Here is a 25,459-nt window from a genome sequence, read left to right on the forward strand (position 1 = left end):
CAGGGCTAGAAAGGGCCTCACAAAGTCACTTCTACCCCAAGATGGGCCCCTCTCCCCTGTGATCAGCAGCAAAGGAAACTCTGTCGTGCAGTCTGCTCCCCTCTTTTGTTTTGGCCACTGGAAAGCTACATGCAGAAGAAACTGAAGTCCTGCCTACTGAGATTTAAGCTCATGCTTCCCAGTCCTGCCCATTCCAGGTTTACAGAACAGGTTATTCCTTTCTCTCCACAGCGTCTTCCTTGAAGACCAACAAACAATAGCATTTACTCAAACAAGCCAATATATCACTCAAGGTGTCACCCCGTATTAAAGGCATGACAGAGCGCAAGCAAACACAAGAAAGCATAGAAAATATAAGGAGATGTCAGGTAAAACAAAAGCATGTGCTGGGAGTTCTTCACAGCATCTGCCCAGGCTCCTGGCACTTCAGAGCAGGGCCACCAGGCCAGGCTGAGCAGCCAAGCAGCCAGCTTTGCCATTTCTGTGTCCTCACACACTCACTGCTGCTTTGGACCCTGTTTTTTTCTGCTTGCCTCAGACTTCCCCAAGAGGAATTTGATCCTTCCCCTATCCTCAGCTCAACCACTATCTGGTTCCTTCCTCCTAGAATTATCAGAAGGGAAGAGGAAATCAAAGACAAAACTAGATCCTGATGCTGAAACGAGAATTAACTCAAACCATGACTAAAGAACTGTTTTAACCCCATTCTGCACCTTCTGCTGTACCCTGGCCACATGGTGAGGAAATGCCAAACCCTGAACATTACACTCAGGAAAAAAAAAAAATACCAACACAAAAACAACACAACAACCCACTGTGTATTTCCCACAGGAAAAGAAAAGCCTCAAATTGGTGTGGAAACAGAATTAAACCACCCATAGCACCATATTAGTGAGGGCACTGAAGCGGAACACTCTGAGGTGAGGGCAGCACCGGGCTGAGGAGCCATGGCACGGAGCCCTGACTCCAAAGCCTGGGGTTTGTCCCTTGAAGCCATTCCACAACAGCCTATTTTAACAAACAAAAAAACAAAAAGCAAAATAAAATAATAATAATAATAAAAAAGATTGCTGACTCAAGGCCAACTTCCTCTCCCCTTTATGAGGAAGCCAACTGCATGAGAACTGGCAAGCCCCTACAGCCGCTCTGCTTTTCAAACGGCGGTGTGTGTGGAAACGACAGCAATATTCCGTTTAGCTTACTTTGAACAGCAGCGAAAGAGGCGCTCTGCGGCGATGCAGCCTGGCAGTCGGCCCGCCCATGAGGCGGCGAGGCTGTGCCCGCCCTCCCGTGAGGAGATGACATGGGTGACGAGCTGGCGTCGGAGGACGACACGCGTGAGTGGGGCCGCGGCGGGCGCTGCCCGGCGGGCGGAGGCGGGAAAGCCGTGAGGAGGGGGTTTGGGCGGGAGCGACGCTGCGCGCGCTGTGGGGGTCTGTGGAAGCTGCGAGGCGGGCTGCTGTGAGATCCCCCTCACCCCGTCCTAATTATGGTTTTAAGAACAATAAGGATTCCCCTCCTCCCTCGCGTGATTACCCTCTCACGGAAGTTATTTTAGGAATAATTGAAGATGCAAAATTCCATTCAGAACTTAGCTAGGTGTAGAGCAGGTTGCTTTTGCTTTAAAGCGCTGTGTACCCCTGAGGTGCTGTATATGTACCCCAAATTCTGCATTTCGGCCTCCAGCCACCCTGAGCAGTCTCTCAGCATGTTCCTGTGCCTGCATTTCTGCTCCTTTACTGCATTTTCTTTTTCTTTTTTTTTTTAACCCTCTTGCATAATAAGCTGCCTGCTCGTTGGTGCATTGCACTGAGGGTAAAGTGTTTAAAGCGTTTTCTGTGCTGTTTGGGATCACTGAACTCATATGCAGCACACTAGGGGTGGTTGTACCCTGAACCTCAGCTCAAAAAGTAGAGGAGAACATGAAATGCACAGAAATGGTGCTTGTGGGGCAGGTGTGTGCCATGATGAGGCACACATTTACACATCCACATTTACAGGGATAATTTCCTCAACGTTGAGGCTGAATAGGCAATCATCCCATCCAGATGTTTCTCCTATATTGCTGAAAATAAATAAATTTCAGCTTTTGCAGCCTTAGAGATCCTAGATTTATTGCTTTATCTTGGCCGTTAGAGGAGAGAGTGAGTCAAGTGGCGGTTTGGCACCTCTTAGCGAGTCACCTGTGCTTTGTGTGTTCATTGAGGGCATTTCTGCCTCAGAAATTAAGGCATTCATTTAACTACGACTGAAAGTCTCTTCTTTATCTCCTGAATGGGACAATGAAATGTTCTGATGCCTCTCTATGGCTTGTGGTTTGTCTGTAGTTGGTAACATTTTCTCAGTAGTAATGAAGTGTCAGGCCTATATGTTTGCAGCAACACAGAATTAATGGAAGGTCTTCAAAACCACTTGATTTACATTAGATAATGCTAAGGCAGAGGCTTATCCATATCTAGATCAGCAATCAAGTGAATAGAATTATGCTTAATTACAACTGAGAACCCACCTGCCATCATTTGCTTTCCAACATTCTCAGAGTTAATCAATACAAATGAAATAACCGAACCTGAGCAAAACCATCCCTACATAGCCCAGCATTTCCTTCTTGTCTGTTGGGTCCTTTGGGGTTGATTTTTGGTTAATGCAGGCAGCCTTGTCACTCCTGCAGTCTTCAGGCTGTGGGAGCCAGTGCAGAGCAGAGCTGCTTGGAAGGTGTTTTGAAAGAGCATAAACGGAACCACTTTCCTGATGCTCTGCATTTGCAGGGTGGGTTTAGATCTGCTGTCTAGTGTAGCACTTGAAGCTGTGCACCTGTGAGGACCTTTTCTTAGACTGGGGCACCTTTAGTGGCACAGAGCAAAACAGAGAAGATGGTTGTGCTCCCAGAGAGTGGCAATCCTGTACGATCCTGACATGCCTATAGATACTAGGTTTGAAAATCAAAATGGTGTGTGTCAGGCCGCAGCAAAAGAGTGTGATTGAAGAATAATACCTAGACTTACATTCAGGTTAAAACATAAGCAGGTTTGGTTGACACAAGCATGTATTCTTGAGGAGGGGGAAGCAACAAACAGAAGTTGCATTGATCCCCTGCGATCCTCAAACAGCAGCCTGAGAGCTACAGAAAAAAATAGAAAAGAGCAGAGCATCTGTGCCAGCTCTCCAGCAGGATGTGACAGGCTGAGGGTCTGACTCAATCACTTCTCTAAAGAATTCTCTAAAACTATTAGGGCAGAGACTGAATCTGACAAAGGCTGGCAGCAGCCTTGCCAAAAGCCTTGAGAGCCTCCCTGTCAGGCTGCAGCAGGCCCAGAGTCTCATTGCTCTCATTTCTTGGCAGGAGGGTTTGTTCGATTAAGGAGAAGATTGCTGAGGCAAGGCCCAGCATGGAGAGTAAACACGCTTAAATTATGCCTTGCTGTGCAGGACAAATGCTGCCGTTTTTGTAAATTAATGTGCAGAACTGCCACAGTGTATTAGGAGATGCAACACTAATCACAGCTGGACAGTGGTTGTGTGCTGCCAGGCTGGTTCACATTGCAGGAAAGAAGAACCTTGTGTAAGGGCATCCTGGTAGAGCAGCAGGTAGTGAGTGGAGTGACAGGAGGAGGAGCCTGTGTCTTCTGCTTGAGTCCTCACGTCAGTTCTGGGCTTGGAGGGTACCGGATGTAATGGACCAGAAGGATTTGAGGCTAGAACAAGTCCCTACAAACAGGAGATACTGAATTAGAACTGGAAGAGCACTGATGTGCGGTGCTCAGAGAAGGGGAGATAACAGGTGAAGATGAATCCAGCAAACATGCCAGCATCTGTATGGCTGGGATTCTTGCTGAAGGAATCTTTATGCTGTCTTCCTTCCCTGAAGTCACGAGGGCTGGTTAGCTGAAGGGGAGGTTTGTTGGGGCATGCTGCTTCGTGCGCCGTGCCAGCACTGTTCCAGTACCAGCTCTTCTGTCTCTGCTGCAGTGCTTCATTCAGAGAAGGAGTTCCATGATGCAGCGAAACGTAATGACACGGCCAGGATGGAGGAGCTCATCAAGAGAGGGGTTGATATCAAAGCCAAAAACAATGTAAGTCCCAGGTTTTCCTGCCTCCAAGCTGCCGAAAGTGCTGAGTGTGTTTGAGAACTACAGCTCTGTTACGCTGCTCTCCTCATTAGCTGCTCAATTGGCCAAAGCTTTGAAGTACACGGCCCAGTGCCAAATAGAACCTGTGGCAACTGGGCAGTTTCACAGCACACTTGAAAGCCACAGAAGTGGCATGCTGGGCAGACTGAAAGATTGCAATCACTGACAAAGGGTAGTAATTTATGGTTCTGTTTGGAGCCAGTGATGTCACTATCTACAGAGCAAGGAGAGAGAGGCTGTGGCCAGAGAAAACTGCACAGATTTGGGTCTTCAAGGAGGGTAGTAAAAATGCATGCATTCTGCATACATAAGCTTTGGCTTGCTCCTTTGTTCTCTTCCAGACAGACCGAACTGCCTTGCACTGGGCCGCAGGAGCTGGACATGTGGATGCTGTGCGACTGCTCCTGGACCATGATGTACCGGTGGATGATGAGGACAGTGTATGAAGGCAAACATCCCTTGCTCATCCTGCAAATGTGTGCACTGCTGGGGGTGCTGGGCTGGCTAAGACTGAACTTGAGTTTTGAGTGGATGGCACAAGGCATGTGGTGCCTGAGAAGCTGTGGCTTCTCTGCAAAGGTGTAGTGGCTTTTTGGAGCTAGGTACATTTTAGAGTGCCTCTGTGCTTTGTCTTCTGGCCTTTTTTTCTGCAAGCACAGTGACCAGGAAAATGTCTGGGAGGATGCAAGATTTTCTGTATAGCACAGGAATGCTTAGCTTCTTGTCATCATGTTGATGAGGCTTGTGGAAATGCTGTGACAGCTGTCAAGTTCTCTCTTCCTCATAACAACCAGGCTAATAGACACCATTGACTAGGAAGTGGCAGTTAAGAGGCATGTCTCTGCTCAGCTGTTGAGACCATTGGTGGCAGGAATAATAGTAATTGGGCTAAATGGGAGCTTCATGGACAGCTTAGCTTTACAGTGGGAATGGTAGTGGTCTGCAGTTTGGCTGTACGTATTTCTCATTTCTTCTGCCCAGTTTGGAATGAATGCACTTCTCCTGTCTGCTTGGTTTGGCCACCTCCGTGTCCTGCATATCCTCGTCAATGCTGGGGCGAAGATAAACTGTGTTAATAAGGTGAGAGTCTCTGCATCTGGGTTTGTCGTGCAGAGCCAGAGAGTGACAGGAAGAGAGAGAGAGACTTACCTATTAGCCAAGGTAATTGTGTGTGACAACATCATCTCTCTGATGGGGTGACCTTAGGTGAAGCCATCTTCACTTCCAAGCCTAGACTTATTTCTGAAACAGATGTTATCACTGTAGCCATAGGGATGTACAAGGCTTTCTCAACTCAAGTTTCTGCAATGCTGACACGGAAGGTGTTACAGAACTGGGAAATGGGTTTAACAAATCAGCAGCCCATGCTTTTTAAAATAAACCTTGGATGGGGAAAGGAGCATGAATACTTCAGTCATAACTTGTCTATCTGCAGTACATACTAGTACAGCTCTGAAGATGCAGGGAGACTTCAGATGAGTCATTGCTAGCAGGAATAAGTTGTTAAAAGAGACTGTCCCTCAGTCTTCAACTTGCTAAACAAACTGTTTTTGATCTCCTCTCCAGAATGGCAGGAACCTGCTTCATTGTGCAGCACAGAGGGGACACATCCAAGTGATGGAATTCATCATGGAGGACCTGGAAGATGTGTGTGTTGATCAGACAGACACGGTGGGAACTCCCTTTGCTCATTTGTTTCACTAGGTGTGATCTTGCTCTGCTGAGCTTAGCAAAAATGTTGCCATTTGTTACAACCAAGAGTGACTCTCTCCCAGCATGTTCCAGCAATGGCTGATCTGTTCCTGAAAACTGGAACACACAGGAGCTGGCACAGATTTTTTTTTCTGCTCCTTGGCACTCGTGGTTCCTAGAATGATCCCCATTCTGGTCCTTGGAGGCTAAATGGAGCAACATGAGATCTACCTTTCCCCAGAAGAGATTCTGACTTGCTTTGATAACTGATGTCTCAGATATTATTTCTCTATTTTGTATGATCCTTGGTTGCTATTAGTAAGCTTTTTACTCTCTGTTTTTATAAGCATGTCCTTTCCAGTATTTTGTGAGACAGAATTGTGAACATTGGTCTGTAGTTCTGCTCAGCTTGTGTTGTTAGCTTAACCCTAAGTAAAGCAGAATACAAGTTAACAGCAGAATAAAAGAGTACTATTTTAGAAGTGTGACACTTTTTGCCCACATGGACAGTAACTGTGCTGAGAACTGGGTGCCTGCAGCAGGTGATGTGATCTTCTGCTTTCTCAGCCTTGTTGGGCTGTATTTATTTTTTCTGCTTTCTTTCAAAGATGGACAGGACAGCATTTCACCTGGCTGCAGAACATGGTCAGCTGGAGGTGGTGGAGTTCCTGATCCGACAGGGTTGTTCTCACAGTGCTAAAGACAAGGTATGGGCATAAAACCACTCACAAGGGAATATAAAATCCAAGAATCAGAGGATGCGAGAGTCAGGCATAGGATACCAAATAAGGTCAGTGCAGGCAAGTTGTCAGCATTTCTAACTGTGGTTGTGATATGTCAGGACTTTTCTTCCCTGTCTACTTGCAAGCCATTTGCTCCTCAGTCCATGCTGGATTTCTCTCCAGAATTTTGCAGGCAGATACACCAGCAAGCCTGGTGGACCATACTCCACTTGAAGATGGCTGGGTTTCTTGACTTCATGCTGCTCTTAATATAAGATTGTTTCAGACTGTTACTGCTTGTTAAGGCCTCTTCTTCAGTCACTCTTGGGTACACTGGAAAATTATGTTGTATAAACACTCTATGATATAAGTATAAGCGTGTATGTATGTGTGTGTATGTATGAAATGATGTTTGCTTTCAGGAAAAGGATACAGCATTGCATTTAGCTGCTAAAAATGGACATCTTTCTGTGCTGCAGAAGATTGTAGATATTGGAGTGGACCTTGATGAAAAGAACTTAGTAAGTACCTTTAATGAAATGGAAATCACGTGAGTTTTGCTCTTTCTATCTCTAGAAATACTCTCCTGCCACAGTCATCAGGCTGAATGATCACTGTTGAGGTTTAGAAGATAACTGATTTTATCTAAAACGTATGTGTTTAGAAGGAGGTTATGCTTGCAGAGTATCAGTGAAAAGCAACATCCTTCTTGGACCAGTATCCAATTTTAAAGTGTCTCATTTTCTTTCTGTTGTACCTCCTGACCTACCTTATCACTCTGTTATCTCCCTTTTTCTCTCTGACCCTTGTACATTCAAGTGCCTAAATAGTTATTAAGTGTGTTATAAACTCAACTTCAGTGTGCTTTATAGTATTGACTTAGCCACTGAACATATGGCCCTTCTGTTTGAGATCTCTCTTTGATAGACCTGCTTCAGAAAATTCTATGGCTAGAACACAGTTAATGACTTAGATAGCAAATATTGGCTCAGTTAAGCTAGTATTTATTCCACGGCACACTTCCAATTAAGTTTATCAGCTATTTTTTTTTAGTCTTATTTGGTTACAGTCCCTCCAAAGTACATTTGATTGTCACTAAGATCTGAAAGAAAAAGGAAACCAGCAATTTTAGTAACTGGTGGCATTTGTCACCCCCAGAATAGCTGCCCTCTCTACAAAAGCATTAATAAAACTAGATGAACTCACCTAGGAATTCTGCTGCTTTCTTGCAAAGAAATGAGCTGCAGCCCTCAGAAGAAAAAGGGAGAAGCAATGTGGCCAATGGGCCAGCTGTTTCCCCTGGCATAAGGACAGAGCAGTGCTGTTAGTGACAGATAATTGTGTTTGTTATTTTCCTACCAATCAGTTGAATATCTCTGGCCCTCAGAGTTGTTATTTTAACATGTCATGGATTCAGAAGATACGGTTGAGACTTGCTTATTCTACTACTTCGTCTTGTCCTTGCTTACAGAAGAGCAGTATGTTTCCTTTTTTGCTTCTCTTGTCCTGCCTTGTTCCAGGAAGGACTTACATGTTTACACCTGGCTGCTGAGGGAGGTCACATTGACTGTGTAAAGTTGCTCTTGGAAGCAGGTGCTGATGTTAATGCCCAAACTCAGGTGAGCTCTGTGGAGGTGACTTCTTTTTCAGAAGCTTTCTCTGGTGTGGCCACTGCACCTGCACAGCTTGTGCAACCGTGTTGGTACAGCCAGCAACTTGTGCAGGGTTAGTTTCGAGCTTTCTTTTGGAGAGTGGCTATGTGATGTAGTGTAAGCGTGGAGAAGCCCTTTGTGCAATCATTTAAGTCTCTAGAGAGAGCCTCTTGATCTCAGAGGCTGGTCCTGCTCTGCAGATTCCTTTATACTCCTGTTGCTATCATGACAGGGTACCTGTAGAAAGGTCTTAGATTCAGGCCTGCCTTAGGAAAATTGGAATTGGCAGAAGTAGAGCAGAGAGTGCAGATGAAAGACCATGTGGCTTTGTACAAAGAGCTATATGAAGCTGCTCTGGGATTAGGGAGCTGTGGAGGTGATCTGTATAGATTTACTAATTCTAGTAGTACATACTAGTAGTATGTAACAAATGCAGCTTCTGAGAAGAAGCCCTGACTAATACCTGTATTTTCTGATGTGCCTCTCAGAAGAAAATGAACTGTCTTCATTATGCAGCACTGCATGGCTATGAGGAGGTAGCCAGGATCCTTGTGGATGCAGGAATTCACATAGATGCTGTTAATCATGTAAGTCCCACTCATTGCTCTCATTCTGTACTAATAGGCAAAGACAGCTGGTGAAGCTGTTCAAGAGCACAAAGCAACATTGTAAAGACCAGTGCTGCTGTGGAGCCTGTGCTTATGGGGTAGTATCTCCAGTACCCCCCAGTCCAGGCTGGCAGTTGTCTTATTTTGGACACTGTAGACACAGTGCAGTCTTTTTGATGCCATGGAGGTGAGTGCTTTCTAAACACAGCTTCCTTTTTGTACAGCAAAATGCATCAGCGACACACATTGCGGTACTGCAGAACTTCCCAGCACTGGTGAAGCTCCTTATTGATGCGGAGTGTGACCTTGACATTCCAGATAATGTAAGTCCGCATCTCTCTTTTTTTTTTTTTCCCCTTTGAAATGGGAACCCATTTTGTGGAAGATTTGATCACCTTGGGGACAGGACTAAAGAGGAGTGCTTTAAAATGGGGAGAAGCTGGAAGCGTAATTTAGGAAACGTGAAACCTGTGAAATGATACCGAGTGCTGCAGTGAGGTAATCTCTTGATAGTACTCACTCATCGTGTGGGCTGTGCCATGTCCCTGAGACCTGTGTACAGAGACATGGCATAGACTCTCCCCTCTATGCTGGAATCAGGTGGCTGAAATCTCAGGCCAGAAGGTACTCCCCAAAATGTTTTGGGAACTGAGAATGGGAAGTAAGCCTGAAGGTAGCTGGTTGTCTTGACTGATTATAATTTTGTGAATGAGGGGCTTTATTAACAAATTTGTAGCTTGTTTCTGTTGTTTTGGTTAATATTCATTCTTGTGGTGATGTTCTCTCCATACAACCATACAATTGCCATGTTTTGTGTTTGATTTTTAATTTTTCCATTAAATAATTCCAAGGTGCATACAGATTGCAGTGTGTACACATTAAACAGATCCTTTGTCCTCAGAACAAAGAACTGGCACAGGTTCCTTCCTTCCTTGCCAAACTATTTGCCTACAGAAAATGTTTAAATAACATGAAATAAAACATTCCTACAAGTGAGCCCCAGGAGATGTATGAAACTGAAGAGGTTCTTTCTTCAGACTGAAATGTCATCAGGGAGGCATCCTAGTGCTAGGACAGGGACAGACCTTGGCTCGGCTTGAGGAACCCAGTGTCAGTTCAAGGTAGGAGGGATTTGTGTCTCAGTTGAAAAAGGTTTGGAGAGGAAAGGAAGGCAGAGCTGACAGTGTTCTTCCAGCACTTCCATCCAGTATTGTTCTGTCCTATCTTCACAGCCTCATGCTTGTGCCTCTTTGAAATTTATTCCTTTCACCCTTCTTATGCAGAGGCAGCAGACCTCACTTCACATCGCTGCAGAGTACGGCAGACAGGACATCGCTGAGATGATTCTCATTGCCGGTGTAAATCTGAAACTAACGGACAAGGTAAACGTCTCCATGGATTGAATAGATCTTTGTCATTTTGTAGATACTATTCCTAATTTTCAAGAAGTGCTAGGGATAAGATTAAAATCTGGGTACTTCCAGGGATAAGGTCTGGACCCATTACTGAGTAGGTTGTTTTGATGCCTTTTCCAGTATGGAAGTGACTGGTTCTTAGGAAGATAGAAAACAGTTCACACAGTGAGCAAAATTTCCTCTAAAATCTGCTTCAGTTCATGTTACTTCTGCTTGAGATACTGTGTACATTAATATCAAAGGCATTATGGAGGAATGAGGAATGGTAAATAATATAATTCAGGGATCACGGTGTACATTTTGATAGGTTTAAAGTATCTGGCTTGCTTAAATTTGGTACCAGTGTCCTGGGTTTTAGCCCCTAAATTAAAAAGAAAAGGGAATTGTAGAGGAGTCATGCATGTTGTGTGCAGCCCAAAAGCATTGTCATGTGCCTAGAAAATGCTGAAGGGGGCTTGGGCAGAGGTTTATGTAGTGTCTTCCATTAATGTATGTGTTAAAGCACACAAAAGCAGATGCAAAGCCACCTGGCTGAAACAGCCTTCAGCTACAATAAACATTTGTCATCTTTCAGCAGTCTGTGGAATCACAGCAAGGCTCAGTGCAGAGAACACATTTGCACTTCTCTGTGTGAAACTGGGTTTCTGCTCACATCTGAGACTAGAATCCTTCACATGCCTGATGGCTGGGCTGGCTCACCTTCCTTCATGCAGCTTGCTAATCTTGTGCCTTTCTTCTGTGTGCTCTGAGATACACATACAACGCTCTCCCCACTGCCCAATCACTTTATCCAAAATTATGTTCATGTAAGGAGTGTAGTTACATTTTCATAGTCCCGTCCACCTGTGCTTTTCCCACAAGTCCATTTTTAATCACACACTGTGGATCCTATAAAGTTAATGAGGTTGCACAGACCACTTCAGCTTTGTGCATCAGCAGACCTGCTATGCAAAAGGCTGTAAAATGCCTTGGATTGTACAGCTGAGCTAATCTGTTGAAGATAGCACCCATATTGCTGGGTGCCTGAAAGCATCCTGCAATCCACTGTGATTTACAGGATGCATTCCCAGATGCTGCTGCCAAGCTGACAGTTCTCCCATGGCAGCAGAGGAAATGCTGAAGATCTTGGAAAATGACTCCCCAAGCCTTGCATGCAGTAAGTTGAAGGTAACTCACATCTGAGACATGGTTTACAGATGGAGAATAATGATCCTTCGTCACAGCTAGGTACACTGCTCAATAGGATCAGCTGCCTGCTGTTAATGACTGCCAGGTGAGCATAGTTAGGTCTTTTCCAGCTCATTTTTTCCCCTTCTGATTTCAGCAAGGAAAAACATCTCTGGATGTTGCTGCCCGAGGCAATCACATCAACTTGGCAGACATGATTATCAAGGCCGATCGGTTCTACAAATGGGAAAAGGTGAGCAGCTTATACCACCATACCCTGTGTTTTACAAGGTAGATGTAGCTTTATCTTCTCCACTGAGACTCCACATTACCAACTGTAAAAAGAAAAAGAAATGCAGGACATTCCATGACAGCCTGACCTCAGCTTTCATTTAAAAGAAAACAAAAGCCCTCAGCATGTCAACCACATCTACTTAAGGCTTTCTAGTTTTTTAAAAAGCCTCTGTTGTTAGAAGCTTCAGGCTGTGGTGAAGTGAACAGGGGTTTTCAAAGATTCTTTGGCAGCTTTCCCAAAGCCTTGTAGAAGAGAGTGGGGTATAATTATTTCCTTTTCCCAGAAGGAGAAACTGAAGCACTGAATAGGTAAATGCTTGGCTGAGGTTAACAACTGTGACCTTGGGAGTTACAGCAGTGGGGGACACCTCACCTCTTACAAATATCATTTCTTGAAAGATGAGTGATTGTTTCTTGTTGGAATCATATAACCAACTTCCCTCTCAAGCTTCCCCACAGCTGGGGCTGTTCCTCTGGTGTTTCCCAGTGTGGGACAGCGGTGTCTCCTGTGGGTAGGGTACAGCTGCTCAACCTGAGCCCCTCCTCCAAGTCCCAGATCTGTGCCCAACACAGTTTGAGCAGAGGGCATGTTACAAGCACAGCTGAACACCACATTCCTTGCATCTTCATGGACTTAGTGTATTCTCCACTACCAGGAAACACAATACTGTAGAAGGGAAGGGAAAGGAAGAAAGGAAGGCATAGGCCTGTGGTGTAGGCACAGAAATATAGCTGTGTGTCAGGCCCTTGCATGGGCTTCCCATGTAGCCCTAGGCAAAGTCATTTATCCTGCTTGCAGTCTGTCAGGCGAAGGAGGTGAGCACATGCCTGTGTTCTAGGGGAGCAAGGAGATCTGATTAAATGATTCTTCATATAAGTCCCAGATAAAAGGTGCTATAGAAATGCAAACTGTGATTTGCGTGGGCTTCCACAGCAAAGCTGCTATTAACTGTATTTGTTAACATGCATCATTAAAGTAGAGTGAAACAAGAATAAAAGAAATGTGCTGCACCAGAATGAGCTCGTAGCAACCTGTAGAGATGGGTATGTGGGAGATAGCAGAATGACAACTATGTAAAAAGCTTCAGTGATAGCAGGAGAGCATGTGCAGGTCTTGGCCCAGGGAGCACGATGGGGCTGAGGTCAGTAAAACCAACAGAATAGATCATTAATGTCCCAGCTTCACTGAGGTTGTCAGCCTCAACAAGACAGGCCTACTGTAGATTGACATGAGAACAAGATACAGTTTCACGCTTCAATGCCAGCAGGAAAGCTGAATTCCAACATAAAAGCAGCAGGACACACCAAACTGCATCTTATCCCACAAAAGACTCTTGATAGCAATTCTGCAATATCCCACACTGAAACTCCTGTTCTGGCTTTGCAGGACAACCTGAACAGTGACTCCAACTCCTGGGTGGCAAAGCACTTGACCTTTAAGCAAGATCACAGGGTGGAAACACAGCACATTCGCTCAGTAATGTGGAGGTTAGCTACTAAATACCTCAAACCCGGTGAATGGAAGAAGCTGGCACATTATTGGAAATTCACTGATGCGCACATTAGAGCCATTGAGCAACAATGGACAGGTATAAAACATTGCCCAGATGTTTTCTGTACTTCATTTGGACTGCATTTCCAGGACAAAGGTCTGCAGTACTATTGAAGCGTGAAGAAAGCAACCTGGTTTACGTGAAGCAACCAAAACGTATTTAATGAGCGGGGAGATATCGATACACTTTTCCTAGGAGTAAAAATCACACAAGCATGGGTGTCCATTGTTTTGTGCCTGTGAGGTGCTGCCAGATCTGTGAGGCCTTATTACAGAAATTGAATTAAATATTCTTTAGGACAGAAAAAAACAACTTGATTTATCTTTATCCTCTCTAGGAAGCTGAATAAAGACAACAGCAAAGTCCCGTTAGGAATTTAACAGATGCCTTAGTGGCACCAGGTTCTGGAAACAGATCACTGCCGGTTTGGTGGTCACCATAGGGAGCCCCTGTAGTTTGCGTAATGCAAGCAAGGAACTAAGCTATGCTCCAAAGGCTGAAATTCTGTACTGATGTAAAAGGTTGCCTGACAAGCCCAAGCTCGTCCATTGCCTCCTCCATTAACTTTAATGTTAATCTAGCAATCCGACCAAACAGGAGTCAAGCTAAATTGTACTTTACAGCCTCAAACCCAAAGAGGAGGGGTGTTCAAATACAGGAGGTCAGAAATCAACTTCACTAAGTGTTATGGACTGCAAAATGCAGAGTTTCAGTTTCATTTCACTAGGTACTGCAAGCTACAGGGAGCATGGCCACAGGATGTTGCTCATCTGGCTTCACGGTGCGATCATGGCAGGAGAAAATCCAGTCAAGGGATTGTACGAAGGTCTTGTGGGCATTGGAAGAAGAGATTTAGCAGGTAACACTTTTGTTTTCCTTCAAATATTACACACTAAGCACTAGCTGAATTCTGTTGCTAATACAGCATACATAGAGAAAAACTTAAGTGAAACCAAGTCACATGGGCTGTCCCACCCCTCACCACCATTCCACATGTCATTTCTCTTCGTGTTACTTGATAAATTAGCGCATCCCGCCACAGCTTTATGGCTGCAGTACGAGAACAACCAGTAAACACAGATCAAAACATCCTTCAGTAAACATACTGTGTTATCAATACCCACACAAACCCTTAATGCTGAGAAAATTCTTTTACAGAAAGCATTCGGAAAAAAGCAAACGCAGACCCTGCTTCTCCCAGGAAGTGCACAGCAATGTAACACCCAAAGGGTGTCACTGTCTGTCTTAAGAGCTACAGGACAATCACTTGCTATGCTACTTACCAGAAGGCAGCTATAACTTCAGGGCTTGTCATAAAAGTTGGCATCACTGCTGCTTCCTACTTGGTCTGGAACTACAGGGATATCAGCAAATAGTAGCAGTCTAAATGCCTCCTTTATAAAGAAGAGGGATTTTATTGGCTATTCCATACATTCCAGATGCTGTAATAAGAGGTAAGTCACAGCACGGCAAGTGAGACTATCAGGAAATACTGCAGTATTTTACTGTAACTTGTTAGCATCACAGTTTTGTGTACAAGTTTTTAATTGTCAATTTTCTAAATTGGGGAGAACGCCTTTGTTTTGAGAAACATTCTTTACATATGTTTTGTGTTTCTGGTCTGGTGCTTGTGTCTTAGATTTGTTCTCAACTTCCCTGTTAGCATAGGAATTTGTTCAGAAAAGTTGAGGTGACTACATGGTCTGTGATCTTTAAGGAGAAGATCATTTACATTCATTGGTGTAACATTTATAAATCAGATGGGTAACTTCCTTAATCTCTGGGTTGCCACTTGAAAAGCTTAGATGAGCATGGAGTTATCTGTGTTCTAAGAGACAAAGAGTGAAGTTGTTAAGATGATCTGGAGGCTGATATTTTCATCCAGAGCATTGCTGCATGGATTTTTAGTGTTTTAACTCAAAGATGTTAACACTGATTATTTTACAGTCTCTCATAAGGACAGTTTTCATGAACACAGATTTGACTCGTCAGCTTTTGTATTTTAGAGTGTTTCAAGTAGAAGTAATGTATGTATTTCAATGAATCAGAATTTTACTGTTAAATTTGCACACTATATCTTAGTCCTCCTTTTAAAAAAAATTCACAAAGAAACAAATCCAACAACAAAAATACTGCACAGTTCTTACTCATCGCTAACCCAGCACAACCTTGTAATTAGAACTGTTCAATACAAGAGGCAAGTTCAAGCAGAAGATATCACTTCTCATAACTTCTAAAAGGTATCTGTAGAGGTAAACCTAGACTACAGAAAGCTACGTTTCTGTTCTGTTGTAATCAGTAGAAGAGGCAATTGCTGAAATTGAAGTTTTATTGAAAACCATTTTTAAACAGCTAGCAAGAAAGTTAAAAATTTCAAATAGAAACTAACTTGCAACACAGATTATAGAGCATAAGTGATGGCAACATTGGCACTTAAACATCTTTTAAATCAAATACTCAACAAAAATATATGTCAGCTTATAAGTACACAACCTGCATGTGGCAATATATACAGCTGAGTGAAAATATAAAAAGAAATACTGTTCTGCTTAAGAACATGATAGTGAAGACTTTGGTAGCAAAAATGTCTTTGTTTTTAAAACTGTAGTCTTCAAAGATACTTCCTTGAATTCAGAGACTAAAAATTAAACAGATGCCCTATTACATTGTTGAATGTTTATTGTCCGCGAGTAGCTCACTGACTTGATCCTCTTGGAATCACACAGTGATAATCGGCTAACACAAGGAGAAAGGCAGAGTAGGAACAGATGATTGTACACAGGAAGACCACCAAACTGATTCCTCATTTTCACTGGCAGTCAGAAACCTACTGCTCTTCTTGCTCACTGCTGGTATGAAGACTGATCTTTTGGACTTCCAGTTCTTCTGCACTGACCATAGAGGGATCAATAGCTGCATACCGGGTACCGTGGAACTGCAGTAAATGAATCTGTTGGATATAGAAAATAACAGTGAAAGTGGTGTAGATTATGAGAGACATTCCTTATGGGTAATTTTTCTGTGAGGATGAAGTTGTTGGCCTACAATACAGGAGTATAGACAAAGGACAGAGGAAACAGGCAGCAACCAAGCCCCCAAAGCCAACCCTTGATAAACATGGCAACCTGCAGCGCAGTTCTTCTGTATTGGTGATATGGGAGCATGAGTAAACAGATCAGGCAGGCAAAGAAAAAAGCTAGCTCAGAAAAAGTTTCCTATTGCTGTTTCAGCAACACCTTTGTAGATTATGTTTGAATGCTGACACTTACTTGAATGTATAAATTGACCTCAGCACTCCTGCAGAGATAAGGGAAATTGCCTCCTGTTTTGAGATGAGCTCTTCTGGCATTAGGATAAAGCTTATACATTTCTTCTTTTGCTTCAGTTGAGAGTGCACTCTGGTCAAACACCTATGCAACAAGTCACAACAGTTAATTCTGAATCCAGTCAGATTCTGCTTATTAAATGAAGTGGACAGATCCTGTATCTAGAAGCAGTTGCCAGCTTGTCTGTGGAACAGTTTTAATGAAACAGAAAACAAGCAAACAAGTCAAGCATCAGTGACTAGAAAGCTAACAGATAGGTAAACATTGGGGTATTCTGTGCAGTAACAGCCATTAATTCAACACAGAAGAGCCACTCTCTTATTCAGTCAGTAGAAAAGCTATTTAAATACAAAATTAGATGCTGCAAATATTTATTAAGTTGCTAACACAATACCCAGGCCCTGCTTTCCAAGAGGAGGAAATGTTTGGAAAAAAAAAATATTTAAAAAATTAAGCTGAAATAAACTTACATCCATAATAGTTACAGGGATGTCTCGAATTTTATGAGGTTCCACGTAGGAGTTCTGGCAATTAAGGGTAAGTCTCGAGGCAAGCTCACTCTGGCCCAGACTCTCCAGCTTTCAGTAGAGACAAATACTGATTAATAACATTTCACTGCGGGAAGTTAATGCAATAGTAACAACAGAGCCAAAGAGAAGACAGCTCCTTAGTTTTAAAGGGAAACATGACTGCACTTCAGATGAAGATTATAGTTCCACCTTAATATCTTGCTGCATGAGACAAATATTTAAAACATTTAATTGATTGTTCCTGCCTCCAGAGTATAGCCTACAGGTGCATCTCAGCACTTTTTTCCTATTCCATCTCTTTCTTAGTCACCTCTCTTCCAATATACATAAATAAATGGAATAATAAGATAGAAAAGTCAAAGCACCAGTTAAATTGCAAGGGCTGTCACAGCCAGCACCTGCTGTGAATCCACCCACTGTTCATTTCCAGGTAAGTAAATGAAGAAAGCAGCAGAAGTATCTACAGCCTCCCGTCTACTAATCTCTCAGAAAGATTGACATTACAGTAACTGGAGTACACAGCCACCTACCCTGTCCACCATGAAATCAATCCCATCGGCCATTTCAGGATCTACAGGACCAGATGCAAAATTCCCAAGGACAATTTTTTTCAGCATAAAAGCAGGCATCAGCCAAAAGCTAAAACAGTAACAAGATGTAACAATCAGAATTAAGATGCTTTCTTTTAAGCCCTCCCTTTTCTTGCCCTGACTTTGTGCAAGAATTTCAAATGAAATTGTGAAGAAGCTTCAAGAGCAGAGCAGATGAAAAACCATGCAGATAGGTGATTGAAATGCTCTGGAAAGCTGCTGCTGCATTGCAAGGGTGTATTTTAAACATGGTGAATAACACTTTCCTCACTCTAAAATGTTTTGCTGGAAATCAAGTAGAATTCTTACTGACCACGTCCTTAGAGGATCACAGGAAATAAATACAAGAGTAGTCTGTCAAATTCCACATTCTCAATTGTGATAACTTCTGTTTCCTTTATAGTGTGGTTTTAAAAGTCACATGCATTCCAGCCCTCACCATTAGGCATGCAGGCTGAAAACAAGTTAGACACACGTCAAACCAGATCAGTGTGAAATTTCATGAGAAAACATATGAATGCCACCAATCTCGTTGCTTGTCTCAGTCTTCCTTACCTGTTTGCTGTCCATGTCTGATTGAAGATGGAAGTATCACTAAAGGCATTACACAGAATCAGAGATTGAACTCTGGGAGATTTGTGTGTGTATTCAGCAAATTTTTGAGCCAGAAAGCCTCCTAGAGAAGCTCCAAAAAGGTGAACCTAATTCAAAAAGGAAAAACAAAACAAACAGATCACGTTGCATTTGAGAAGTAAGTGACCCTTAAGGGTCATGCTACAAAAAGTCATTCAAATTTTACCTTGTCCTTATAGCTCATTTTTAAAGGAAAAAACAAACAAAAAAAACCCTTTAATATAGGTTATATATAAATACTGAAAAAAGGAAGTGTTTCCTGATCACATTTCTAATTTCTGTGTGCTCATCATGCTTAAGTAAAAAGTGAACATTTCACTTTATATTCAGTAGTTTTTTCCAATCCAAGGTACTTTATAGTGGTATTCTGTACCACATGAGTTATGAAGGATAAATTCAGTAGGATCTCATGAAAAAAACAAAAATGCAGTTGGCAGTACAATTTAATAGGCCTACAACAGCAGTGAATTTAGTCAAATTTTCAAGGGAATTTCCTGTCAAAAATAAACTGGTTTCAAAAATAAACTTGCAACACAGCCTCTTTATTTATAGGCTGGTTTTGCATCATGTACTATACATTTGCTCTTAAATGAGACTTTCAAACATCAGGCTTTTATGGCAACTATATATCCATCTCTGGGCACTCACTTTATCCAGCTGAAGGTGGTCTAACAGTTTTCTGAATCCATCACAGAACTCAAGGTGATCCCAGTACACCGGGTACTGCAACTGAAACAATATACAAGTTACAGAAAGCTAGTCTCTAATCATCAGATGTCAACGTCCTGCTATAAAGTTATACCAATTCTCACATTTAAGGTTTCAAGATAATACTCACAGCAATAACTCTGTAACCCCATCCAGTCAGTGCCAAAATTTGCTGGAAAAACACATCTGCAGTTCCACTTACAGGAGGAAGAAATATGAGTGGGCACCGAATGCTCCTAGGTCCTGCATCGTACAGCGACCAGACTTTACTGTCATCATCATCTACTATTATCTGGAAGAAGAAAAGCAGAGAGGGGGTGAGAAACACAAGACTGAAATGAACTTCTTCAAGCGCGTTCCAGGATTGCTACTACAAAATATCTGTCATTCAGTAAATATTACAATATTCACGACTCTATCAAATACAACCATCTTTCGTTTCTCACAACAACTTTCTTCTCTAAGGTTGTTTACTAAGCAATGACAGTGTTTCCACAGATGCGACTGGAGACAGAACTATGACCAGGCACTGTCAGACCAAATGGTGTCAGAGGCAGCACAGCACATGATGCCTCCTAAGAGCTCATCCTTCTGCAGAAAGCAAAAGTGTAAGCACTGGGAATAGTGAATTATGTTGGTTTTATAGTGATTGACTGCATTTCAGAAATTATGCTGGGGGAAAAAAAAAAAAAATCACTTCCTTTCTGAAAAAGAGAGCCTTAGAAAGATGGTACATCATGATCTGAAAATGCATACAGAGGTAAATCACGTCAACAGCGAGGCTATGGCTCCCTCAAAAAAAAAAAAAATCAGGTTTATACAATTCCAGATGAGGAGAAATATGCTTGGAGCCACTGTGCCACAGCCCAAAAGAGACCCAGGGGGCCAACTCACAGTACAAGCACAGCAGCCTTAGGCTGGAAGAGCCTGCACTGCCCCAGGGTCAGATTTTTAACCAATCATTGACACTCCCATTTACTGGACAAAAGATGTTACAGGTCTGGATATGTGTGAGTCTACTGAATTAAGCAGCTAACCACAAATTATTGATTTGAAGCAGTTACACCTGATTGCTAGGGATGTACTCAGCTCCCAGAGCAGCACTGCACAGCTGACCTGGAAAGAAATGAGCACATGTTGAGAGAGCCTGGAGTCCCTGTGATACAGCTGGCTGAAGCAGATTATCCACACACAAGCTGGTCACAGAGGGCACGTAACATGCCAGAAGCAAGAAGTCACAGCAGAAATAGTATCTTCAGAAGTATAGGAATTAGGTAACAATTGTCTGCTCCAGCAGTGCTGAAGCCTGGCTTGCTTTTACAGGGCCTGACCTGCCAACAAGCTGTTGTCTGTACTTAGCATGCTGGTTTCAACCCTCCTCACCCCAGCAAAAGCATGCAGCTCATTCCAGATCAACAATCACAAATCTAAGGAAAGCCTGCATCACACAGCAGGACTTCATCCCCGTGTCAAGATTTTGTAATTTTTTGAATAGCAACATAGAAGCATAATTCGCTTTCCCATCACAGCAATTAAGCTTCTCAGGGAGTTATAGAACAGTGTATCACATTTGCTTGATTAACAAATCTGCTTGTAATAAAGCCGGTATTTCAAGCTCTGGGAACATGTGAGGAATCACATGATACTGCTGTTTTGTGAGGTCTCCACAAAAAAAACAAAGATAGCAGGGCTTCCCAGACCACTGAAGCTATTAAATAAATAAATACACACAAAAACCCCCCACCACCTTGCACAAAAGCCCTCCTAAAGCCTCCCAAAATCAACCCTTTGCATAATCTCCAGGAATTACAGTTCTCAGCTGTTATTCTGAGCTGTAACTTTGGAGACGTTCAAGGTAGCTGTAAATGGCTACAGCAGAATCTTGAGGAGTACTTCTAAAAGTGAAGCAACACCTTACTGTGCATACTCCTCAAAATCAGAGTTAGTTCACATGAAGGGAATTGAGGCTCAGAGGTAATGTTTCTTTTCTCAAGCTCAGCGAATCAGGGGGTTTAAATTGTTCTATTTGATTTCTAGCCACATACCAGATACTACTTCAGCTCAAAACCAATGCTAAGTGCTGTGGGATGGTTAACTGCTGGCTTGGTAGGGCACTAGTTTTTTCTTGTTCAGGTCCGTCGCTCAAGAACACTTACAGACAGAAGTCAAAACAGTTGACAGTTACAGTCAAAAGGGCAAAATGTGTACTTCATTGAAACAAGTGGCAGAACTTCCCTTAAGTTCAGCAGAACCAGAGTGTCCTCTGCTGATGACTTTAAGGAAGGATCGATCTAAAACAGCAAGTGGTGTATTTTGAGGAGGAGATCCCTACACACTGGTACAGCGTCTGGTCTGATTCAGCCTTAATTTGTATTCCTCTCTTTCTTCATTTTAGGCCTGAGAAGCTGCAGTACCCGCACCAACAGTACATCAGCCATGACAAGGACCACTGTGGCTGCAGCTCCCCATGGAGAACCGGAATGTTTATCTGAACTGAAAAATCATATGTCACAGCCACTCACCTTGTGGCACTTGCTGACTTCAGGGGCCACAAATCCAAATGTGGGTTCAGAGACAGAGCTTAAGACTTTGCCTAAGAACATGATTTTCTGCTCTGTACTTCCTGTTTCTGACAAGAGCAGGAAGGGCAATGGAGCTGTGCATTTCCTGCTGCTTCTGAGATGACCATCTTAACCTGTTTTCAAACAGTGCTGGCTCTGCCTCTTTAGGGTAACCTGGCAGCAGTAACAGGTACTGATCAGCAGTAACAATGAATGGCCATTCCTTCCTCCACGGTGCACATGCTTTGCCTAAGCCTTTGGGAGGATAATGTAAGCAGATGTACTTCCCACACCCACCAGAAATTAGGACTATTCTACCTTCTTCATACCCCATATTCATCACTGTGGCATCACTTTACTTTGGAGATGGCTGAATCACTCAAGGGGGAAAGGTAATCCCTAGTCTGAAGGTCACCAGAAACCATGTCGACAGCAGCTTCAGCTTACACATGTTCTTATTTCTGAGATCCTGAGCAGTCAGCAGCTGCTGAAGGCAGTGGCAAGTTGCAGAACCATGTCATGAAGTTAATGTCTTAGAGAAAGCCACACACTGCTCAGGGGAAATAATGCTAGGCACACATAAACATTGTTCCTTAGGTTTGGGGACACAGTCCCTTTACAGTGGCCCAAATGCAACTAACCTGTTGAAAGAAGTGGTGCTGTTCTTGCCTCTTCTGCCAGCACCATCCTGCAGCCCAAAGAGCTGCCCAGATTGGCAGAATGGAGAGAGCTGGAGTGGATGAATGGAAAGAAAGAATGGAACCAACTGGAAGGCAGCAACTGCAAGCTGCTGCAGAAGTGCTTGCCCAGAAGCATGTGAAAAGCAAGAGTGTGCTTTCATGCACTCCTAAGACATGTGGGGAAACAGTTTGGGTGGATGAGTTCTGCATTATCCAGAGCCAAACTGCTTGAATTCCTGTGCCACAGAGTACAAGCAGTGATGTAGCATGCAAGCTGAGGACAGTGGTACGTACCTTTTTAAGAGGAACTGTGCTTCTGAACCAGTTGTAGTCAGGAGAGACTTTAATCTCTCCCATGATGTTTGGGAAAATCTCAGGTCAGACTGAAACAAAGAAAAACAGTGTTTGAAATCAAGAACATGAGTTTCCCTTACGCAGCAGGCAAGAGCTGTGCCATGCACACAAAGTATTTGCAGAAGGTTGCTCACAGCAGCTGACCGCACTGCCTCTGACTCGCACTGAGTTTACTTATCCTTACTTTTCATCACAAACCACACAACTGTGCTCCCAAGAGGCAGTCACCCAACTGTACTACCCCAATTAGGAAATGACGGTGCTCTTGTAACAGCATGTTCCTGGTAACAGTAGCAGAGAAAGACAATTGTTGCAGGCTGTAAGGGGCTTATAGAGCTAACAGCATATTTTCACTTTGTTTTTAAATGCACTGAGGAGTCCTGAGGCTTTAAATCTGTCCATGCAGCAGCTGACTTGTCAGCAGTTATGCACAAACATATCCTTAATACAAACTGATTTCAGAATCAGACCGACGGAGAAATCTACTAATTTACTCTGAAATACGTATTCAATACAACATGAATATAATGGGGTTGCTTACAGTAGATAACTTCTAGATTTACCTTTTTGAACCTAAAACCATCAGCTTCCATTTACACAACTGATGGCATCAAACAGTTCTGAAGCTCGCAGACTTTGTAGCTTTACCCTTTTTGAAAGCAGCTGCCCCAGGAGATTATTTCCATGCAGTCATACACAGCACTGTGCACAGTAAAACAAAGCGACTTTGATGGTCATTACTTAACAGTCACCAAATACAAATCAATAGCTTTTGTTTCTTAATTCCCAATAAAATAAGACCCCGGTATGTACTGTAAGCCATTCCTATTCATTTCACCTTGCAGAAAAGCTGCCACTGTGCATCTTTAATTAGCTTTGAGCTACAGCTGGGTTAGCAGTTATTTACAATTTCCTCATCTCTCAGTCTTCATTTGCTATTTCCCATGTGCAGGAAGCATGAATTTTAATAGGGGAAGCACTTTCCACACCACAAGACAACGCCCATCTTCCCCATGTTGCTGCGTGATGCACCTTGCATGCCTAACAAAGGGTTTTGGAGCTGCACGGTTTCATTTTGGCGCCTGCATCAACCACTGTGCTACTTGTCAGAGCCTGGCAGCACATAAAACTGCAGTGAAGGTAAAACAGCTTTTCCAGCAGCCTGCAGAGCAGCACACTCATATCTGCACTAAGGGGACTGCTGGTCATTACTGAAAGGAAACAGCACTTCATCTACTAATTGACTTGCAGAGCGTGCAGTAATTAGCTTTCAAAAAGCCATTCAGCAAAACACGACGTGGCAAATTTATGGCAGAAATAACAAACTGCAGCGAATGCTGTACCGCAGCCCCTGAGCGTTCTATTACGGCAAGGCCAGTCGTGGTCAGAGCCTCACGACAACGCGTACAGACACACAGAACACAACAACTTTCTGCCAATAAACGTGCTCACTGCAAACGGCCCCTGCGCTCCTCCTGCCACTGCCTCTCTTCTGCACCACGAAGCTGATCTGCGGGCTGTCTGTCAGTGGGCAGGATAAAGGAGCAGACAACACAGGCGAGCTCTGCCCTGTTACCTTGGCCAGCACCCAAGCGGTCCGGAGTTCACCTGGACCTCAGCACCGGGGATTCCAATGGACCTCTCACCGCCTGTGGAAGGGAACCGCCGGCCCTGGGCTGCGCTCAGCTCCTTCCTGTAACAGTGCCTCAGCGAGTGCCCTGCCTGCGGGCCGCCTGCTGGCAGCCAGGTGGGCGGCTGGGATTACAGAAGTATTTGCTGAAGTCAATGACCTCGTATCGAAGTGTTTCGGTTTGCTTTTTTCCCCTTTGACACAGAAATGCGGCATTAAACGTGCATGCAGATGTGCGCCAGTGAGGGCTACGTGCGGGCAGAGCTGAGCCGTGGGGCAGGAAACAGAGCAGCGATGTGGGGCACAAATACATATCGTGATACTGAACAAATCGCAACGAATCCTGTACAAATCAGAGCTTCACATGCAGTAAAAACACCACCCCGAGGACCTGCAGCCTCAGGACGGCTCCTCCGAGCACAGAGCCACATCAGCAGCCCCGGGTCCGCTCGGCAACGAGGCCTCTCCCCCACGGCGAGAGCCACACCGCCAGGGCCGCCCTGCCCTCCCCTCGCCCACCCTCACACACCCCGCCCCTCGGCCTCAGTCCCGGGCGAGCTCTCCTCGCACAGCCCCTCAGGCCGCCCCCAGCTCACCGGAGCCTCAGAGACCCCGCAGCCCCCCTCAGGCGCACTGAGGAAAGGCCCCCGCCGCTCTCCACGGCAACGCCCCCACACACCTCCGCGCAGCGCTCGCGGCTCGGCCCTCCCCGGCTCAGCGGGGCGCGGTGCCGGCTGCGCCGCTCTCCTCTGCCGCCGGCCGCTACTTCCGGGTGCTGCCCCGCGCCAGCCACGTGACGACAGGACGAGGCGCCATCGCTACCGAGGCGGAAGAACAGAAGCAGAGAGGCGGATCCCGTGGCCACGCCTGCGGATCGTGATTGGTCAGCGGGGCTGCGAGGGCGCTTTCGTTGTCCTGCCGCACGTCTTCAGTATTTCCCCTTTGTGTGTGTGTGTGTGTGTGTCAACAGACTAAGAAAAAGCCATGACAGCTCTCTGCTTGGGCTTCAATCCCTTCTGTGATCCGTCATGCCACCCAGCGGGGGATTGCATTATCTGCAGCTGTCTGTGAGAAACGTCGACTGATTTGAAGTGGAAGCACTGCTGAGGTGAACACTACTTCAGAAAGTTCCTGGCAGGACATGCACTGGTGGGTTTAGTGCAGATTAAAGTCAGGTTAGCAGCTGCTGTAGCGTTAAAGTTGTGTGTTACCAG

General features: G+C 44.2%; 3 protein-coding genes across 18 annotated transcripts in view; 1 reads left to right on the plus strand and 2 right to left on the minus strand.

Annotated features, from left to right (window-relative positions):
- Nucleotides 1-1,376, minus strand: part of PCSK6 (proprotein convertase subtilisin/kexin type 6) — a 76,089-nt gene extending 74,713 nt beyond the window's left edge. For all 5 annotated transcript variants that reach the window (XM_046899173.1, XM_046899174.1, XM_046899172.1 and 2 more), the window contains exon 1: nucleotides 1,203-1,376. The gene's annotated coding sequence lies outside the window, so the exon portion shown is untranslated. The remainder of the gene's footprint in view (nucleotides 1-1,202) is intronic.
- ANKDD1A (ankyrin repeat and death domain containing 1A) lies at nucleotides 1,295-21,726 on the plus strand. 7 transcript variants are annotated; one of them, XR_001468266.4, is made up of 17 exons: nucleotides 1,295-1,337; nucleotides 3,970-4,073; nucleotides 4,472-4,570; nucleotides 5,112-5,210; nucleotides 5,697-5,801; nucleotides 6,431-6,529; nucleotides 6,967-7,065; nucleotides 8,065-8,163; nucleotides 8,685-8,783; nucleotides 9,029-9,127; nucleotides 10,088-10,186; nucleotides 11,544-11,639; nucleotides 13,068-13,269; nucleotides 13,961-14,092; nucleotides 14,392-14,687; nucleotides 19,519-19,628; nucleotides 21,416-21,726. XR_001468266.4 is itself a non-coding variant. In XM_040706372.2 (16 exons), exons 1-15 carry the CDS (start codon nucleotides 1,304-1,306, stop codon nucleotides 19,587-19,589), a joined length of 1,536 nt encoding a protein of 511 aa, XP_040562306.1. In that variant the 5' UTR covers nucleotides 1,295-1,303; the 3' UTR covers nucleotides 19,590-19,628; nucleotides 21,416-21,726. The 7 variants fall into 7 exon arrangements, 5 of the variants coding, with proteins under 5 accessions (XP_040562306.1, NP_001280117.2, XP_040562308.1 ...); XR_212898.5 differs by lacking the exon at nucleotides 19,519-19,628; XM_040706372.2 differs by lacking the exon at nucleotides 14,392-14,687.
- SPG21 (spastic paraplegia 21 (autosomal recessive, Mast syndrome)) lies at nucleotides 15,549-25,027 on the minus strand. 6 transcript variants are annotated; one of them, XM_046899065.1, is made up of 11 exons: nucleotides 24,925-25,027; nucleotides 24,406-24,439; nucleotides 24,192-24,308; nucleotides 22,556-22,644; nucleotides 19,151-19,312; nucleotides 18,961-19,041; nucleotides 18,235-18,380; nucleotides 17,620-17,728; nucleotides 17,030-17,137; nucleotides 16,503-16,643; nucleotides 15,549-16,183 (listed from the first exon to the last, which is right to left on the minus strand). In XM_046899065.1, exons 4-11 carry the CDS (start codon nucleotides 22,616-22,618, stop codon nucleotides 16,061-16,063), a joined length of 933 nt encoding a protein of 310 aa, XP_046755021.1. In that variant the 5' UTR covers nucleotides 22,619-22,644; nucleotides 24,192-24,308; nucleotides 24,406-24,439; nucleotides 24,925-25,027; the 3' UTR covers nucleotides 15,549-16,060. The 6 variants fall into 6 exon arrangements, with proteins under 6 accessions (XP_046755021.1, XP_015147576.1, XP_025009624.1 ...); XM_015292090.4 differs by lacking the exon at nucleotides 24,406-24,439 and having other exon boundaries at nucleotides 24,192-24,370; XM_025153856.3 differs by lacking the exon at nucleotides 24,406-24,439 and having other exon boundaries at nucleotides 24,192-24,370; nucleotides 24,842-25,027.
- Nucleotides 25,028-25,459: the final 432 nt, after the last annotated feature.

This window comes from Gallus gallus, chromosome 10 (genome assembly GCF_016699485.2).
Source record: "Gallus gallus isolate bGalGal1 chromosome 10, bGalGal1.mat.broiler.GRCg7b, whole genome shotgun sequence".
Classification (NCBI taxonomy): Eukaryota; Metazoa; Chordata; class Aves; order Galliformes; family Phasianidae; genus Gallus; species Gallus gallus.

Excerpts from the sequence above, each read along its gene's own strand:
- ANKDD1A (XM_040706372.2), top strand. The coding sequence starts at position 1,304 with ATGGGTGACGAGCTGGCGTCGGAGGACGACACGC. Across the intron at positions 1,338-3,969 it reads GGCGTCGGAGGACGACACGC|TGCTTCATTCAGAGAAGGAG; the intron begins GTGAGTGGGGCC and ends TCTCTGCTGCAG. Across the intron at positions 6,530-6,966 it reads CTCACAGTGCTAAAGACAAG|GAAAAGGATACAGCATTGCA; the intron begins GTATGGGCATAA and ends GTTTGCTTTCAG.
- SPG21 (NM_001198603.2), bottom strand. The coding sequence starts at position 22,618 with ATGGGAGAGATTAAAGTCTCTCCTGACTACAACTGGTTCAGAAGCACA. Across the intron at positions 19,042-19,150 it reads GGGGTTACAGAGTTATTGCT|TTGCAGTACCCGGTGTACTG; the intron begins GTGAGTATTATC and ends ATATTGTTTCAG. Across the intron at positions 17,729-18,234 it reads CAGACATGGACAGCAAACAG|CTTTTGGCTGATGCCTGCTT; the intron begins GTAAGGAAGACT and ends TTACTGTTTTAG.